Source organism: Oikopleura dioica, chromosome 1 (assembly GCF_907165135.1).
Source record: "Oikopleura dioica chromosome 1, OKI2018_I68_1.0, whole genome shotgun sequence".
NCBI lineage: Eukaryota > Metazoa > Chordata > Appendicularia > Copelata > Oikopleuridae > Oikopleura > Oikopleura dioica.
Window position 1 is genome coordinate 8290814 of NC_137291.1, and position 18859 is coordinate 8309672.

At 42.8% G+C, this 18859-nt stretch overlaps 5 protein-coding genes across 6 annotated transcripts; 1 reads left to right on the forward strand and 4 right to left on the reverse strand.

Annotated features, from left to right (window-relative positions):
- Position 1: 1 nt before the first annotated feature.
- LOC145711097 (phospholipase D1-like) lies at positions 2-2479 on the forward strand. Its single transcript, XM_081788824.1, has 5 exons — positions 2-1013; positions 1056-1529; positions 1571-1695; positions 1740-1951; positions 2043-2479. Exons 1-5 carry the CDS (start codon positions 127-129, stop codon positions 2346-2348), a joined length of 2004 nt encoding a protein of 667 aa, XP_081644950.1. The 5' UTR covers positions 2-126; the 3' UTR covers positions 2349-2479.
- On the reverse strand, positions 2456-3064 carry LOC145711101 (uncharacterized). Its single transcript, XM_081788830.1, has 2 exons — positions 2760-3064; positions 2456-2718 (listed from the first exon to the last, which is right to left on the reverse strand). Exons 1-2 carry the CDS (start codon positions 2998-3000, stop codon positions 2477-2479), a joined length of 483 nt encoding a protein of 160 aa, XP_081644956.1. The 5' UTR covers positions 3001-3064; the 3' UTR covers positions 2456-2476.
- A 20-nt stretch (positions 3065-3084) lies between these two features.
- Positions 3085-6464, reverse strand: LOC145711098 (uncharacterized). Of its 2 annotated transcripts, XM_081788825.1 has the most exons (13): positions 6256-6464; positions 5935-6208; positions 5748-5892; positions 5430-5701; positions 5189-5390; positions 5126-5143; positions 4740-4904; positions 4525-4692; positions 4348-4480; positions 4228-4306; positions 4084-4182; positions 3913-4041; positions 3085-3866 (listed from the first exon to the last, which is right to left on the reverse strand). In XM_081788825.1, the coding sequence occupies exons 1-13, from the start codon at positions 6318-6320 to the stop codon at positions 3756-3758; spliced, it is 1860 nt and encodes a 619-aa protein (XP_081644951.1). In that variant the 5' UTR covers positions 6321-6464; the 3' UTR covers positions 3085-3755. The 2 variants fall into 2 exon arrangements, with proteins under 2 accessions (XP_081644951.1, XP_081644952.1); XM_081788826.1 differs by lacking the exon at positions 5126-5143.
- A 64-nt stretch (positions 6465-6528) lies between these two features.
- LOC145711937 (von Willebrand factor A domain-containing protein 8-like) lies at positions 6529-13828 on the reverse strand. Its single transcript, XM_081789627.1, has 11 exons — positions 13543-13828; positions 13434-13502; positions 13259-13382; positions 12825-13207; positions 10858-12777; positions 10338-10786; positions 10080-10220; positions 9702-10031; positions 9446-9659; positions 9202-9400; positions 6529-9150 (listed from the first exon to the last, which is right to left on the reverse strand). Exons 5-11 carry the CDS (start codon positions 12547-12549, stop codon positions 6680-6682), a joined length of 5496 nt encoding a protein of 1831 aa, XP_081645753.1. The 5' UTR covers positions 12550-12777; positions 12825-13207; positions 13259-13382; positions 13434-13502; positions 13543-13828; the 3' UTR covers positions 6529-6679.
- A 106-nt stretch (positions 13829-13934) lies between these two features.
- LOC145711099 (uncharacterized) lies at positions 13935-16766 on the reverse strand. Its single transcript, XM_081788828.1, has 6 exons — positions 16585-16766; positions 16136-16541; positions 15890-16049; positions 14651-15838; positions 14424-14601; positions 13935-14332 (listed from the first exon to the last, which is right to left on the reverse strand). Exons 4-6 carry the CDS (start codon positions 15419-15421, stop codon positions 13935-13937), a joined length of 1347 nt encoding a protein of 448 aa, XP_081644954.1. The 5' UTR covers positions 15422-15838; positions 15890-16049; positions 16136-16541; positions 16585-16766.
- Positions 16767-18859: the final 2093 nt, after the last annotated feature.

Sequence of the window (18859 nt, forward strand, 5' to 3'; positions counted from 1 at the left end):
ACGTAAAGTCTAAATATTCACCTAGAATACCATCCCATATAAGAGTAAAAACCGCATCCTTCCGAAAGTTCTTTTCTCGTCCGCCCAAATACCCCGGCAAAATGGTACGTCTGTGCAGATGTATATATGGCGAATTTAGCTGACTCAATTGAAAATGCCACTGAGCGGGTGTTCATCGCAGATTGGCAAATTTCACCGATGATCTATCTGAAAAGAGATTACGACGGAGCCCATTCTTGTGGCATGGGCACTGGAACTTATTGGCGCCTGGACCAAGTTTTAAAAAGAGCAGCAAACCGAGGAGTGCGAATTTATATTCTCGTCTATCAAGATCCAAGCGCTCTTGGACTCCGTAATTACGAAGCGACGAAATATCTACGGAAGTTCAACCGTCCAGAAGCTCACATTGCCGGCGAACTCCACGGGAAAGACATTTGCCAAGGAAATGACTGCATCTGGAAGAAACATGCCAATTTCTTTACCCTGACGCATCCGACTCTGGACGGGCCTAATAAATGGTCGCATCACGAGAAAATAGCCGTTGTTGATGATAAAATTGCTTTTATTGGCGGTTTAGACTTGAGCATGGGCAGATGGGATGTTCACGGAAAGTACCCAATGTTTGACCCAGATAGCAGAACTTTCAAGGGATTCGATTATTGGAGCCAATTCAACTCGAAACCAGATCAGAATCTGATCGAGTGTCGGCACGAGACCATCGGAGAAAACGGATCCAGAACTCACTGCCTTTTTGACGAGACTGTAAGCTATCTTGATCGACAATCTGAAGCGCGATCGCCCTGGCATGACATCGCCTGTCGACTTCAAGGAGAAGCAGCGTTCGATGTCTCACTACATTTCATTGAACGATGGAATATGACGACGCACACAGCGTATCAATCGGCTGTAAAAATCAACCTGCCTGTTTTCCGAAAGATCCGCGTGTTCAATCCGTTCGATAAAATGCAGAAACAGTACATTGTTCCAAGAATTAGAAGTAAAGTTGTTAGAAGGTAAATAACACTCGTAATTCTAAATCGACAAATTAAATTTAGTCAACCGGTTGTGGCAGATGGCATACCCATGGCTGGAGGAGAAGTTGCCCGGCAAATTGAGGAGGTCAATACAAGATGCCAAATCATTCGCTCATCAGCAGCATGGTCTGCTGGCCTGAAGGAAACAGAACGGACCATCTACGATAATTACAAGGAACTCATTCAAAGCTCACAAAGATTTATCTTCATTGAGAACCAATTCTTTGTGACTACATGCGGAGATTTCAACACTGATCCCAAACTACCACAAAATCAAATCGCTCTATTTCTTTGTGAAAGGATCATTCGAGCTTTCCGCGAGCGAAAGGAATTCAAAGTCTACATCGTGATTCCATGCATTCCTGGCTCTGGAGGAAGCTTGGAAGAGAACACAGCAGCTGGCCAGGAAATTCTACTGCACATCACATATGAAAGCATTTCGAGAGGTGGAAATTCAATTTATGAATATCTCAAGAGATGCGAGCCAACCATCGAGTAAGTGTTTACTATTTAAATATTTATTACAACTTATTAAGAGTGGAAGACTATATTTACTTCGCAAGCTACCGAACTCACGAAATGTACAACGGCGGGCTACACCAAGCAGTTGTATACCCTCACTCTAAACTGATGATTGTTGATGATCGCTTCACTATTATTGGTATGAGGGAGAACTATCACTCATTTATAATCAATTTTTTCTAGGCTCGGCAAATATCAACGACCGATCACTCATCGGCGACCGTGACAGCGAAATCGGTGCGATAATTGACAACGAATGCTTCGCAAGATCACTGCGTGTTCGAATCTGGTCAGTTGCTCTCGGTGATCCTGAGAATCTAGTGCAGACTGCACTCCCGCCCGAATCGGGAGAATTTTTTAAATATTGGAAAGATAGGGCAAAGTTCAACTATCAGGTGAATAATTGAGAGATTAATATTTATGCGTTTCGTCATAAATAATTTGATTCCCATAAAATTATAATACACTTCACAATTTATCTCTCAGCTTTTCGACGAAGTATTCTGTATCTTGCCAAACAACACGGTTTACTCTCTTCCGGGAAAGTTTGAAGCTGCTTCTGAAGACTGGAAAGAATGGAAGCAAAGATACGACAACCGCCCGGCAAAAACTCAAGTCGAAGCAGGTGCAGCCCGAATGGCTCAAAGAAGAGGATACCTCGTCAGCCATCCGCTCGATTTCCTCAAGAATGAGGATCGCGTCGACGAAATCAGCGATTTCTTCAAGAACCCTTCAGCCGCTTTCACAAAGGAAGGCATAACGCAATTCCTAGACGGAACCATGTTCCAATGAAGCTAAAGACATGTATTTATCTGTATATTTGTTGCGAATCTTCTTCAATATTCCATGCTTAGCAAAACTATTTTTAAATCATTTTTCAATAAAGCTACAATCTCGGATTTTATTTGAAAAAGAATGAATTACAAATACAAAATTTCCTTCAATTTAGCAAGAATTTTCGCCCCCAGCTTTACTTCCACTGAAAGCCTTGGACTTCCTCTGTTCAACTGATCAATGCTTGTTGTTGAAGTAACCTGTCTCTTAGCTTCTTCTAATCCCTTTGAAAATACCAAGAACTGGCTTTCTGCCTCTTCATCATTCTGTGGCGGGTACTCGGAGTCTTGCAGCCATTTTCTTACTGTTTTCACAGCAAGTGTCGTGGCTATATTCTCAATATTTAAATATCTTGAGTCTTTGTTTTACCGTTTTCTAAAACAAGTGACCCCTCGGGTGTTGTATTCCACCACAGAAAAAGTTGAGCGCTTTCTTCAGGTGTCAAGATTGACTTCTCTCCGTCAGTCTGGTCAAAAAGAAGAGGCTCGAACATAATGTCTGGCTCGTAGTAATAAAAGCCATCGTAGGTTACATTAAAACCGTGCTTGGAAGGTTCTCTATCAGCCGGGCGAAAAGTAACGGGATACCCGCTGGAAGAGTAAAAGGACATGTTTTTTGATCACTGAGGCTTTACTCTCTCAAAGAGCGGAAATAATATCTATGCGGATGCGTATACTTGCAAAGAAATGACGAATTCTGATTTATCATCGAAAGTTCTTCGCATTTTTATTTTAGCAATTTTATCCTTGTTTATTTGGAAACAGTAAAATTGAAAAGAATGGGGGCAAAGTATTTTTTTTTTGGTGGACGAAAAAAGGAAATATAAAAATTACTCAGGGCGGCCTTAATTGAAATAAAAGAATGAATGCTATTTTTTAAAATTGAAATATATATTTTTTGTCTTGGTCAGCAGCATTTTCAGCATGTGTTGTATACCGTTAGAGTACTTATCATGATTATTTAATTAAAATTGAGACAAACAAATAAATAAGTAGTTCCTTGGTCCGGGCATAGGCAGCATCTCTGGCCCGTTAGAGAGTTAAAATTTCAATAAAAAAAACGATAAAAAGCTTCCACCAAAAATGAAGAGAAAAAGGTAAAACTCAGAATAAAATACAGTTCAAAAACACAAAAGATAAACATATTAAGATACTATTTGTGAACGATGGGGTGGCCGAAAAGTTTAAAAATTTGTTACTCTTGAAATTACTTAAGTAAATAAATTTACTATTTGAAATTGTATAATTTATATGAATTCTTAACTTGGGGGTAAAAGCGAAAATTGGATCGGAGAAATAATGTGGCTGGTCTTTGGACAACTTATTTTCAGAGTATGATCAAGTTTAGTTCGATTCAAGTGTATCTTTAACCGGCGTCTTCGTCCATTGGGTCGCCAAAGTCCTCGCCAGGAGGGGCTTGATTGTTGGCCAGTTGGTCTCGGTTGGCTTCTAACTGGCGTTGTAGTGCAGCGAGATCCTTATAATTATAATTCGATAATAAGTTCGCTAACACAATAACTTACGGGTAAGTTTTGCATGTTTTGGATTTGCATCTGTTCCAAAATCATGTTGGCATTTGCGATTCGCGGTCGATTGCCTCGTCCTCTATGATTTCTTCCAACATCATTTCGTCTCAAGCGGAAGCCGTTAGCCTAAATTATTTGTAAGAAAGAGTGGGAGAAAGTGTTGATCACCATTTCGGGCTCTAAGTTCATAGGAGCTTCGTGTAATTCAACCACCTGTAATTGTTGACCGTCGTCTTCGTCCTCTGCCATGCCATCGTCGTTCGCAACCTAAAAGATGTTTTATTCTAGCGCTGAAAGGGGCTTTAAGTTTACCTCATTCGTATCGCCATTTTCACCATCCTTTTCAGCGTTAAGGAAGTCCCAGATAAGAATTGTGTCGTCATGTGAAGAACTGAAGCGTTCATTAAAAAAGTGGTTTTTGGAAGTTACTACCTGATAATTTGAAACTCGTCGAATTGGAGTCGGAAAACACGCCCAGAATGCTTCTCTAGCGTTTGAATGCACAAATTATTTGAAGGAATTCGCGGGTCGAGCGCTTTTTTCAAATCCCAAATTTTTATTTTTCCTAAAAAATGAGGTTTTCATCGATATAAAACGAAACTAACTTACCATCATATGCACCAGATACAATTCGCTTATCATCGAAGCGGATGCATCGGACGAGCTCGTCGTGACCTTCGAGGGTGCGGAGGGATGTACCGTGCTCGATGTCCCAAATTCTAATAGTGTTGTCGGAGGATCCGGAGACGACGATATTCTCGCGGTATTGCAGGCAAGCTAGATTCAAAAATCGAATCAAGAGTAACGAAAGAAAGGAGACTTACCGATACCACGTCGGTGACCTTGCAAAGTTCGGACGAATTCGCCTGTCTGTGCCGTCCAAACTTTGATAGTTCGATCTCCAGAAGCCGAGACGATGTATTTCTCGTCAAAGTCGACTACGTTTACTGCTGCTCTGTGTCCAACGAGAACTTTTTGGAATTTGATTTCTAGGGAACATGTTAGCCAAGGTTTGTGGTTCGACAACAATTGACTGATACAAGACAAATTACTGCTTGAAGCACTCATATTGAGTCGATCTCTTTTTTAGTTGATTTGATGAGGGTTAAAAAGTGGGCGATTGATTTAATTGATGATTTTTATATACAACTGTAATAGTAACAGTAAGACAAAATAACAGTATTTTGCAAGAAAAATCGGTGATTCTTACCTGAACCGAATTTCTTGCCTAGAAAAGAAATTTTATTCACCAGAAATTTATTTAAATATTTACCTGCAAGACCGTATGGCTTGGTCATTTCCCAAACAACGATTGTTCGATCTTTGGAGCAGGTGACCATGACGCCATTGTAGTAACGCAAGTGAAGAACAGCTTCGGAATGATGCATCAGCGTGTTGATTTGCTCGCCCCTTTCCGCGTCCCAAACTCGGACAGTGGAATCGGATGAGCCGGTAATGATGACATTTTCGTTGTACTGAAAAAATAAGCCGTGTTCTCTTTATCGAAACTTTACCTGTAAGCAAAGAACAGATCCAGTATGTCCAGTGAGTGTTTTTCTACACTCGAGGGTCTTTCTGTCCCAGATTTTGATGGTGTTGTCTCTCAAGCCCGAGACGATCTTATCGTCGTCGTATTGAAGACAGTACACACCTTTGCTCTGCTCGCTCTCGCAATTGATTCGGGAAATGGCGCATCGCCCGTTTCGCCAATTGCTCTCGATTTTAGCGATGTCTTGGTGTACGGATGGGCAAAGCCCTCGGAAGAAACTATCGGGTCGCGGTCCCTCTAAAATAAGAACTTGAGATCTGGAATCAGAATCAATCTGAGATACCTTCTTTACATCCGCGGAATAAGTACTTGAGCCAGCCTCGTCGCTCTGCAAGCCCTCTCCAGACTGATTTCTTTTTCACCTGGTTTTCGACGTACGCTTTCCAGAGCATTCCATCGTGCACAACGTCGTGCCATCCACGGCAAACCTAAAGTTACGTGTAAAATGTCGTAAAAGAAGCGGATTTTACCATTTCTGCGTTTCGCAGTGATTTGGAGTCGAGATAGCCTAATATACATTTGGCGAGGTCTGGTAGACCCTCTTTTGCCAGTTGCGAGATGAAGTCCCGTTGAAGAAGCGGCTGCAGAGTATGGTCGATTGCGCCTAGCTGGAAATGGCTCATGTGTTGCATGAGTGTGCGGACCAGGTCGATTTGCTCTGGCCCAGAACACCGGAGGAATTGTTCCACGTACACATGCTTGTTTTGCTTGTATTCATCGGAGAAAACTTTGCGCTCGAGTTGACTAAAGCGGAAATAATGAGATTGAAAGCGCTACATTTTTACTCTTACTTTTCCTCGCCATGGCTTATTTCCATGCCAAAGTCGCCCTTGTAAGATTTGCCGTCGTAGTCCATGCGGACTCGGCTTGGATTTTGCCGCTCGCTGGGGGCAAAAGTACTGCGCCTTTTATCTTCTCAAAATTCTAGTGCTCACGGGTGATGTTGCACTCGCTCACACTCGTCTTGCTGTTTACCGATTTGCGACCGTCAAAAAGCGATGAACTCACAATCTCTAAAAAGGAAAAATTCTAGAGACAAGCTTGAAGAAATCAAATGCTTTTTTTCGGAACAGTGGGAGCTCCACTCAACATTAGTTGAATTATCCTTAATTAAATAAATGTACAAATAGCTTTCACGCTAATAAATAAAGGTATAAATTGGTTATCTAAGATGTTAATTACAGTAACTTCTTTTCAGAGCAAGAAAAGGTAACTCTAAAGTTTGAGCAAGGTCGATTGGAAGAACGTTCTCAAAATCGCTGGTATCTCATTTGGCTCTTTCACGATGTAAGATCTCCCAGCTGGTAGCTCGCTTTTCATCCTTTCTGCTTGATCCCCGAGCGACCCAATGCAAATGACGCAAGTGTTGACGGCTTGATCGAGGTCAAGCGCGTCTCGCAAGTATTTGATCGGGATTCCATACCTCTCCAAGTTCGCATCCGTCAGTAAGATCAGAAACCTCTCGTCGGCTTCCTCGTCAGCTGCCAATCGTCGGATCTGCTCACGGGTCGCCTCGATTGTGTTGTCGCCCGGGAAGCAAAACTGGGGATGAGAAGCGCATTCTTGAAGCACCTTGAGTCGCTCTTTATCGGTTTTGGGCATGTTCTCTACGAGTGATAAGGGAATGTAGCGGTGATCACCAGAATGGCCTACAATGTCCCATTTCACTTTGTTCCTCGCTGCTTCTGAATCAAGCCCTTCCATCACCATGCAGAGTGACTCTAGCTGCCTAGTAAGTCGCTGATCAGTGCCATTGAATCGGTACATCGAAGCGGAACAATCAGCAAGAATCGTGAGTCGCTTCGGCTTTTGATTATCGAACCCTTGGTCATTGTTGTCCGGCTCTCGTCGTCGGCGATAAATGAGTTTCTCGCCAACAAGTCCTTCAACTAGCTTATTATCGTCAAGTTCACCATCAGTTTGATTATTGAGCCACTCTCGTTCTTTTGTTTTTGCTTGAAGGCCCTCGAAAAGCGCTCTCATATTTGAGATATCATTACGAATCGGTTCTCGAAACTGCTGATAAGCTTCGTGGTCATGTTTACTCATGCTAATTTCTTTCAGTCTGTCCCGCAATGCTGCATCGGCTTGTTCTCTTGCTGCTCGACGGACGTGTTCGGGGACATCTGCCTTTTCCTCATCCGATAATTGGTGAACATCATGACCTTTGTCAAGTCTGTAAGGACCTCCTTTGCCACCGAGGCCAGCAGTATCTCGACCGCCAGTGCCTCCAGCCCAAGTGTTGCCTCCAACGTGGGGCTCATTCTTCGGGTCTTCCTTTCCGTGCTTAGGCGATGATGTATCAAGCCCGGAATGACGCTCATACTCGAGACGAACATCTCCATCGCCCTGGCCGACCATATTTTTCCACTGCGTCATCGCCGATGCCAAATTTTCGCGGCAGCTGTCAAACTCTCTAACATTTCCAATACCATCCACAGTCACGACTGTTCCGTTACTCACACTTGCACCAAGGGCAAAGTCTTCTTTTCTAGCAGCAGCCCACCAGCGATCATGGTCAACTTCGGGTACTGGAATGTAAGAGACTTTTTTCTCTTTCAAGTCGGTAACTTCGATGAAGGCTCCAGCGCCAAGAGGACGAGGGTTCGATTCGGTAAAGATGTAACCAGGAACGCGTTTTGGTGGTACAAGTTGCGCAACCATAGTTGGAGAAATCCAATGAGCCTTTGACATTGTCGCTCCAGCGACATCTTCTGGTCTTGGATACTGAAATTCCTCGAATTTATCAGCAGTTGGCGCACCAACGAGCCAGCCAGCTGATGACCAGCCGGATACGAACCCGCGTTTTGGAGTTTCAGGAGCTTCGCCTTCTTTCGGTTCCTTGGAAAATGGACTGATTGAAATCGGTGCTCCGTTTTCCACGAACTGCATGTGACCAGATTCAAGATTCACAAGCCAGTATTCACCATCAACAGATTCAACGAGGAGAGTGTTTTTGTCGAAAGCTTGAGCACTCATCGGCAGAATTCCGAGATCGATACGTTTCATCGTTGGCCTCTCATCTTCAACAAAAGTGAGTTGGTGAATGAACGGATTGTTGGCGGAGAAAAACCAGACAATTCCATCAGACTCGCTGTACGGCGACAGAATTTGGAAGTTTTTCATCATTTTATCCGGGCGGGGGTCATTCACGCCGCCAGGCATTGCTTCTCCTCGAGAGTAGCCAAACTTTGTGATGCTTGAGAAGGTCGAGCTCGGACTAAGGCGATAAGAAGACTCTTCTTCAGGCCGAAGAACCATCATTTGATTGGTAACCGATTCCTGGACCAGAAATTCGTTGTTTGGCAGAGCACAGATATTGAGCTTCGGCTGGAAACCGTAGCGGCCACTTTGAAAGGCATCCCATAAGTCGAAATAAATAATTCCATCAGGTTTGGTGTGTGAAAAGACGCCGATGGGACCTTGAACTGCCACGGAGATGATGTTATCCGAAGAAATGGCGACGGAAGCTGGCTTTTGCGACTGACCGTACTCAGGTAGTTGGAATGACCTTCGCTGCTCAGAAAAGAAGTTACGTCGTTCAGAGTGGTCCTTTGCTTTCGGCCAGCTCTTAAAAGGCACGTTAGCTTCTTCCACATTCAGCGTTTCCTTCTTACTGACAGGAAATATTAAACAAAAGACAGATTTTTCGCTAGAATTTGCTCTTTTTGTTTCCCACACAAGGTCTCGAAACTAAAGCTACTTTGCCCGAGAGTTATCAATATTTCCGCCCTAGCTGATGATCTTTTCCTTTTGCGAATCTACTAACCAATGGCCCTGAGACTTGGGCGGGTCGGACAGACGCAATTCGGCGGCAAGACGAATATCATCGTTCCGAGCGTTTATTGGAATACCATGACGCATAAGAACCTCGAGCACTTGTTTTGACGCCTCCTCGTTGTAAATGTCAAAGTCAAAGACATTCTCACACGCAGTCTGAGAAGCGATAATCAATATGATAGAAAGTACGCAGGAGCTTACCTGGAGGCCATCTTCAGGGTACTTTTGGAAATGCTTCACAATCGCCACTGCTTCTCGAGTACTGTAAGGATACTGTGTTTGACCGCGATCGGCAAGGCTTCGTAATTCACCGAAAGTAGCTACCAAACGGTCGAGAATATGATCTTCTAGGTCTGGTGCGTAAGACTTGAGCATTTTCTTCTCAGACTCAATACTCGGGTTGTCAATTGCGAAGCTAAATTTAGTTAGATAAGGTTGAAACAAAGAAAAGGTTCACCAGGAAAAGGAATCGCCACAGGCTCCAAAGAAATCATTTCCGAGGAAGGGGAATCCAGGTCTATTTGCCAGCGCTAGAATCCTGAACTTGGGATGTAACTTAATATCGGCATCGTCTTCCTTCGAAATGACTCGTCCGTCTGGAAGCCGAATATGCCCACATTCCAAAAGCGAACGCAAAACTGCCGTCACATGAGTAGGCGCCTTGTCGGCCTCATCGATGACCAACACGTGACCGTTCAGGCAAGCCTTGACGAGGGGCGAGTCTTCGTAAACAAGCTTTCCGTCTCTCAGTGCAGGCGATGCCGTTAACTGTTGGATTGTTGTGTCTCTGAAAAGATAATGAGGTAAAATTTTCGTCTTTTGAAAGTCTGTTTACCTGTGGAGCTGGATATATTCGCGCTCGCGCTGGAGCAATTCCAAAAACCTATCAGCCAACTTATTCTTCCCAACTCCTTGATTGCCGACAAGAAGAATGTGTTCGCCAAGGATCCAGTCGGATAAAAGAGCTTCCAATACTCTTTCGAAAGGGTTATCAAACTATCATATGATATATCAGCTGAAATATTTAAATTGCCGGCGATAAGATCTATCCTACAATTTATCTACTGACAAGATTGTGAGAAAATCGTTTTATATCCCTACTCTATCTTGCGCATCATTATGATAAAAAAGTGGAGATGGAACTTTTCTCGGTTCTTCAGCAGGAGAAATCGAACAAGAAACTGAACCAATTGTGAGGCTATCTGGAGTTGAGGTAATTTGGGTTGGTTTTATGGCACTCGACGGGGCTGGAAACGAGCTCATTTGTCGATCGAGTGCTTCTTGGGTCGACAGTGGCAAAAAGTTGGTTAGCGCTGCGCGTTGAAGTTCTTCGCGGAGATTCAAAGATGGGTACTCAGAGATTCGCCGAGCTACTCGGATAAGCTGTTTTGTGGAGAAAGATTGGGCGATGCTTCTGAGAGCAGGGTCGGTGCTGCTTCTCAGGGAGTGGGCAAAACGAGTCATATCAGCAGCAACGGATTGTTCCACGCCGAGGGATTGAACGAGTAAACTGGTCTCATCATTTTGTGGAAAAGGAGCAACCTTTATAGAGATAAAAAAAATCGTTATAGAATACAGACTAAGGCAATAAATAAATAAAGTTTTTCTTTAACTCTTTCCTGGTGCCATAAAAATCCAGGGACAATTTCCGGCGTGAGCCATTGAGTTTTTGACGTAGGAGGTTCCGCCAGTGCAATTATTTTGAAGGCAGGGTGGATCTCGTTAATACCTTTTTCGTTGAGCTCGGCAGGTGAGATTTTCTGCTCGGAAAGCATTTCCGCGAATGTTTCTGCGGAGACAAGTCGTGTCCCGTCGTGAAGCGAAATTTCGCGATCTTGCGTGAGCCGGTTGAGCAATGCCAGTGTTCCTGGGAAGAGTCGATCTAATCCATCGATGATTGCGATGCGGCCTTCGATAGCTGCATTCACTAGAGGGCTGTATCGCCAGATTGTATCACCTTTGTCGTCTGTCACACGCTGTTGAAGAAGGTCACGGGCGGACATATCCTGGTAAAGAAGCACCGGCTCTACTTTTTGTCCGAGAAGTCGGGCAGCCTCGTTCGCTAGAGTTTGCTTCCCCACACCTCGGTTTCCAATCAAAGCCACGTCTCCAACGGACAGCGATGCAAGAATATCGACGAGCTGGTGTTGTCGACCGCCAGTTGGATAGAACAAGCGATCTTGATTCACCTCACTGCTTTTACTCGCTGCAGAGGGCATTGAAAAACTCTGTTCTGCTTTGCTCATGAGTCCAGTTTTTCCAGAGACGTTTATTTCGGCTTTTTCATTGTCGAAATTGATACTTTGAACGGACAAATGATGCCGTTCTCGTGGAAGATCAAGTTTGTCAGACGCTAGAAGGCCGTTGACGCTCTTTACGGAGCTATCGGTAAGCATTCCACTTTCATAAGGATACAATCTGTCAAACAGAGCGAAGGGTGTGTGACATTCATTCATCAAAGGCGACAACCGGGGGACCATGTCGACAGGAAAGACTCCGGCGCCGAGTTTTCTGGCTTCAGGGGAGTTGATAGCATATCCAACATCTAGAAGTTTGCTGAGCGACTCTTTTTGTGACGCTTCTGTGATGTTTTTGATATCGTGGTATTTTGAATGTTCGATTTGTCTGGCTTGAAATCGCGAGCGAAGTGGAGGATCGAGCGGTGCACCCTTGAACATCGGTACTGGCAAGCCAAGAGCAATCACTCTAAAATACTCGTCCACACGAATCAATCCAGCTTCTACCATTTGTTCCGGGCTTCCTGTCTTTACAAGGTGATCCCATCGACTCGGCGCCATCAAAAATCGACCATCTTCAAGTTGGACCTCACGGTTTTCAAGCAAGTTGTTCAGAACAGGGAGAACATTTCGCTCACAGCGCTCGATTCCGTCCAAAACAAGAATTCTTCCGTTCACAGCAGCGCGAATGGCCGCTGCGTCTTTGTATACTGCGTTTCCATCGATGATTTCTCTTCTTTGTTTGATATCAGTTTCTGTTGTGTCTCGTGATAGAGAGAGATATTCAACTTCTCTGTTGCTTAATTCAGCGGAGGCAAGCGCAAGCCATCTCTTTCTCGGTCCAGGTGGTCCGATAAGAAATGAATCCTGGCCGAGGATGTCTTTCTTCCAAAGCCACTGTATGTGTCTGAGACTGTCCTGTGAATGATCGAGGAGACGCGCAAAGCCTCGAGGGATTAATTCCGGGTTCTTGGCATCACTTTTGACAAGAGGACTGACTTCGCCAATCCGCTTTGCTTTCACAAGTGACCTCTTCCAATTTCGACCGTTTCGCGAGAGCCGTAACATGAATCTACGATAAGAAGATGAGTAATATATGAATGCGTAAATTTAATCTACGTAAACGAAAGAGAAATAAAAATGAATGAAAATTCATGAAAAAAAATACAGAAATATGAAGAAAGTCACGAGTTTTTGCTGCAAGATGAAGGGAAAAGTGGGTCCGTTTTACTTTTCCACTTGACGAAATCAATATGTTCGACTTCTGATAGGAGCTTTTCAGATGGTTTTGCGTCACTGAAGTTTCAAATGTCAGTTTTGATGCTGAGTCGAATCAATTTTACCTGTCAAGAGAACTGAGAAGAGATCTCAAAAAAGGCCTGCTTGATAATTTCGCTCTCTTAGAAATCAAGCTGTAACTCAACTCCTCCTTGCTCGCGAAAATCTTGCTCAGATCGACATTTCCTGCCTTGCAGCAAAGATGAAACTCGCGGACGGCCCGGAGAGCTTGATGTGACTCGCAAAGAGCTGAACTTTGAGAAATTCGATACGGAAGAACTGCACAAAGAAGGCCCATTATCTCAGTCTGAAGACGGCAGGAATGCGCTATTCTAGCGCCCAGCGCTTCACAGATTGGAAACGATGGACAGTCCGTGTTCTCAAGCCGATGTTCGAGGTGGACACAGTCCCAGGGAAGTTTTTCGATGTCTTCAATTGCTTGGCAGAGCTAAAAATATACCATGAGGATAAAAAAGATTTACAAAATGTACTCGCTTACTTTTAGAAAATCCTCTCTAGTCAATCTTTGCTTCGCAAATTTTAAGATTTTCACAATCAGAATTCCTGCTTTCTCCCCCTCAACAGGTCCCAAAAGTCGATGACAGTTTTCCCGGAAGCACTCTCTAGTAGCAACATCATTAGATCTCTTTTTGATGACGATTTTTCACTCACACGATTTCACAATTTCATCACGCTCCTCGGCAACACGATCCAGCTTCGACCCTGATTTTCGCTTTCTCATTCTATAAAAAGGAATCTCGGTTAGTTTTCTGTTTGGCTCACTACTGAGGTGAGGTTTTCGTAAAAAGTCTCAGACAAGTTAATTTATCGTCTCGACTCCCAACAAAGACGTAAAAATCATCATCTATCCAGAGAGCTCCAATCGATGACCAGCTTTCCGCGCCAAAATTCCAGGAAGCAACACATTTTCCCTCTTCATTTAAAATCTCTAAGACTCCAACTGTACTCAATAAAACGAAAAAGGGAGGAATGGCAAGCAGCTCTTTGACGATCTTCTTTTCTCGCTTTGAAAAATGTTTTGAAGTGTTGTGATGAATCCTTTGTTAGAGGCTTTAAAATCAGACTTTCATGAAGTAATTTGCTCTTTGATCAATTTATCGTTATTATTTTAGCTTTTTATGAGTTCAAAGGTCGATAAAAATAAGTTAACCTAGTTATGAATCAAAGCCAATCCTGAATATTTCACCTTTTTCATTCGCAACAAGAGAATGTTTTATCGGAGCAAAGACTGTCTTTTCGGTGATTTTCGTAGCACTTTTTACAGTTCCTTCTTTGTTAATTCTCGTCAAAAGTCCCTTCACATTCATCACCAAAAGCTCTCCATTTTCTTCGACCGGTGTGTTGAAAATAGGCCCTCCAATTCTTAACTGAAAGACGGGTCTACTTTCTGAGATTTTGATGATTTTTCCCTTTGCTGTGGCGACTATCAGATCGTTATTTTGCGTGAGTAAGGGCTTTGCCATCATTGTTTCGCCAATATTTATCTTTTCTTTCAGAATCAGCTTACAAAGGGACACGTCCCAGTCATAAAGGAGAATGTTTTCGTTGTAAACTAGACGGTAAAGAGTTACTTCAAAATAAAAAATGAATATAAGTTATATTATCTAACTCAAAAAAGGTCGAGTTCGAAATATTTTTTCTACCTAAAACCGATTCGCCGTAAATCATCGGCGGTCCTCTAGCTCCCCCTTGATTGTCTTCAGTGAGCAGAACATCGCCTGTTCTCGGATCGAGCAAGTGTAAATATTTTCCACTTTCCGCCACGAAGAGCATCGAGTGCCACAGTAAATATCCAGCAGCTTTGGACGTAAAATTCTGAGACTAAATAAACATCTTTGTCACTTTCATTTTTCTCTTTTGCTTTTCTAACCCATAAAAGCGTTCCAGTTCTGGCATTAGCAGCGTGTAAACCGCCATCGTGTGTTCCAATAATGACCAGATGTTCTTCCCCGTCTTCATGGCTCAATAATAATGGGTCACAGTCGGCGCATGATCCAACATCCACCGCCCAAAATTTCCGCATGTCGAGCTTGAACGATCGCGGCAATTTGTCATCATCAAAGAAATACGGTGACAATGAGGGATCAGCACAGAAATTTTCAATGCTCGAATACTTGATCGAAGTTTGAGTGGAGTTTCTGACAACTTCGTCGACTTTTTCAAGGTTTCTTCTGACAGTTGAAAGATTCTCGTTCTTTAGCGAGTTTAAAAACTGTGCGTGATATTCGGGAGGAGGTCTAAGCTCGTTGAGCAGGATCATGGCATCGATCGACGTTCCCCCCGCTTCAAAGAAATTCATCTTCCAACTAAAATCGCGTAGACAGATGAGATGTTCAATTAACATTTGGAATGTTTTCGCTAGCTCTACATTGACACCAGTCTGCTCCTCGCGCCGCAGAGTATTGATTTCCTCTTCGAGCAGTTTTGTATTCAATTTGAGGGATTTTGACAACGGAATATCTTGTTTTGAGTAGTTGAAGATTCTGTCTGGGACGTTTTCGCTTCTCGCTGCAGCTTGGATTTCGTAACCGCTTTTGTTAGTTCCGTCGACGACTGCAAGAATTTCATTTTCTTGATTCACGAAAAGATGCAAAACTCTCATCCCTTCTATTGCCCTCTCGAGGTCGCTTTTCATCTTCATCAAGCTTATTTTCTTGCCATTTCTCTTCACGATAGGACCATTTCTTCTCTCAAAAAGACCACTTCCTTTTCTTTAGTTTTCTCAATTCTGACTACATCATTTGTCTTCACGATGTCCATCGGTAATGAATCCACGAGACAAGTCCTTGATTCTTCGACGTAAATTTGAAGACAGTTGTCTGAAGTTCCAACTGAGCATTTCGAGATGCCATCGACGAGGCAAGCGGCGCTTCCATCAATTATCGGATAGTAATCTTCCGCTGTAATTTTAACGATCGAAGTCCAAATTGACGCTTCAGTGACTCCATAGATGTTCCAGAAGTCGACTCCTGATCCTCCGAAAATGCACCGCAGAAGTTTTAACGCAGGGAATTCTTCTCCACCAAGAAGGACATCTTTCAGATAGGGAGAGTTTATCCTAAAACATAGAAATAAAGCATCTTGGAAACATTTCGAAAGATTCTCTTACTTGCCCAGTCGAAGCGCTAGAGAAGGCGTAATAAAGACCCTTTTGATCGCATTCTCCCGAAGAGCAGACTCAACTTGGCTCTGTGACGCAAGAATCGCCCGTCGCGAGATTAAAATTAAATCGCCACAGCTGAAAACTCCCTCGAATATTGTCAGTATCGCTGAATTATTCAGTAAACAAGCGACCTCTCTAGACAACAAAAACTTACGTCACAACTGACCGATATTAAAGTCAACTAAATTCTACCTGGGTCAAATGAAAACGGCGACAAAACAAGAGCGGGATCGCCATCTTCATCCCCAAATTTCCGAAGAAAGGTGTTGACATTTGAGAAAAGAGCTTGTTTAGGACTTTTTCCATCAGAGCGAAAAGGGGGTTTATTCTCGTGCGCAAGCCATTCCTTCGGTTGGAACAGAAACAACAGAAGGTTTAGCAGATTGCGTTCCGCTTGTTTGAGCATGTTAGAGAATTCTTGATGTTTCTAGCTTCGCTCGTTTCGTTTTTGGTTCTTTGTTGCTGGTTTTTGTATTGGAGGAAACAAAAATGATTTGCCGAAGATCTTCAAATCGCCTTTTGGATGATTTTGAATCGTGTAGTCAAAGGATGATTGAAGACTTGAATCATTGGAAAAAATAAACGAGTGGCTTGATTTCTGTAATAATTTTCAAAACAGAGCGTTAAAAATACGGACTTACAGCAATAAACAAGGCAAAAACCAGCCAAGAAGGATGGTTATCCGACGATTTGAGACGAAAAGAAGATCCACTCGGGATCGCGTCAAATTTACTGGCGATTAGATCAAATGCTTCGATAATATCCGAGGATGAATGGGTAAATTTGCAGTCGAAATCATAGAAGACTATTTTTCGTCGACGGCTTTTCGTTGGGATAATAATTTATTATTTTTATTGTGATTTCTTTTCTACTAGTAAAAAATCATTTACAGTCCGTTTTGGGCACAACGACTTATTGAATTGATAAATGAGTAATATTTTTAGCAAAAATAATCATTAATTTAATAAATATTTTTAACGAGCATAACAGAGCCTCCCATGAAAGCAAATTGAATAAAAAAGTTGTCCCGTTTCCTCCAATTTTCTATCTTCTTCTTTAGAATTTCTCTACTGTTCATGCTTCTTTCAGAATCTTCTTCCCAAATTCGATTTCTCTCAGATTTCTGGCAGCTCGAGCGTTCGATCGGGGGGCTTTTCCTGGACCAGGACGAACCTGCGTGGAGGCGTCAGACGCCCTCGGGCGCAACTTCGACGAAAATCATTTCGTTTTCCGCGAAAAAATCATCAGTTTATAATTTTTATCCTTTCTCGTGAACGTGATGGCCAGCCTGGCGGATTAGCTCGAGCGTGGGAAAATAAAACAACGCGCCCACGAGATTTGATTCTGAAAGAAGCACAGAGTCGCATTGATTTTTTTTTCATTTTTGCTTCAAAGATTGTTATAAAATGTTACTGTAGCTTCATTTACTGCGATCTAGCCCGGAGCAGCTAGTTCATAAATAGAGATTTTTCTGCTCTCATCTGAATAATATGATTATCTGAATAAAATGAATACTATGATTAACTTTGTTGTTTTTTATGTTAAAAATCTTGATAAAAACTTATGGCAAGCACAGAATGCAACTGCAGTAAGCCTTTGAAATTCCAAGTCTGAAAAGAACCAGCCCCAATATATATTATGAGAGCTTCCGCTTTCACACCAAAGCATTAAATAATGGCGACGAGAGAAAATTATCGCCACTTGAAAAATTTCTGCGGCGACAATTGCGAGATTTCGAACATTCTTCTTCAGAAGAACTCTGCTACATTTTTTGACATTCAGGGAAAGCAGAATGTTATCACCATCACTCCAGTCGGCGAGGATTTCACTGGAGATCTTGAACTTTTCACGGCTTTTTATCACATTGAAAGTGTGATTCTTTGTGGAAGGCTTGATGATTCGACTAGGTGTTATCGTATTAATAAAGCCCTTGATCCTGATTCATTGGAACGTTTTGAAGGACTTGAACCGCTGATCTTTCCTTTCTCAGACTTCGTCATCAAGTCTGATGATGGAAAAGTGCTCCTACTGGAAAAGGACATTTACGGCTTCAACATGTTTCTAGCGGAGAACAACTCGATATTGTGGAAAAACTCATTTTCCGTAGGAGATCAGGTCCTGGCAACGTATGAGTCAGCGCGTAATCACGCTAGCTACATAATTTCATCAGACAAGAACGAAGGGATGATCACGAACTATTGTCAAAACGACGCAGGAATCAACAAGACGCCTCCCGAAGAAAATCTCATGTGCTCGTCCTGCGTTTCGTATAAGCTTTCCTGCTGCAGCAAACACTCTGGCCTTTGTTCTTCTGAAATTCTCTCGACAACGAAACACGAAGATGCGATCTACTCAGTTTTCAAGTTTGGCAAGAACTCGAGGTTGTGCAAGACTTCTCTGGAGAAAATCGACGAAGAGTTTCTTTCACAAAATCAACGATATTGCTATTCCACCTCTTGTGATACCATGTCTCCCTCCCCGAAAGAAATGGGCAAGACCATCAAAATAGCTGAAAGTATTTGTGAAGATTCTGACATTGTTTTTGCTGACTGCAGCGCTCCACAAGTCAGACTGTTTAGTCGAGAGTACATGACTCTTGTTAACTCTGGACTCAAAACTGACAAGACCCTTTTCATGGAAGAAGTTGGTGCTCTTGTTGGAACTCCCAGCTCTTTGGTCATTTCAACAGATGATGCAGGCGCTAAGATCGTTTCTTTGTTGGAAAATAATGTTGTTCGACGGGGATATTTGCGATCTGATGGATTGACCATGGTCGACGATAAATCTTTTGATGAAAATATCGTCCTCATCGAAGAAGTTGCATCTGGTCTGGCTTTCAATGTTGAAGAACAGGAGCTTATTTCTCTTGAAGAATGCCATCTTCCAAAAGAAACTTCATGTTTGAAGTGCCAAGAA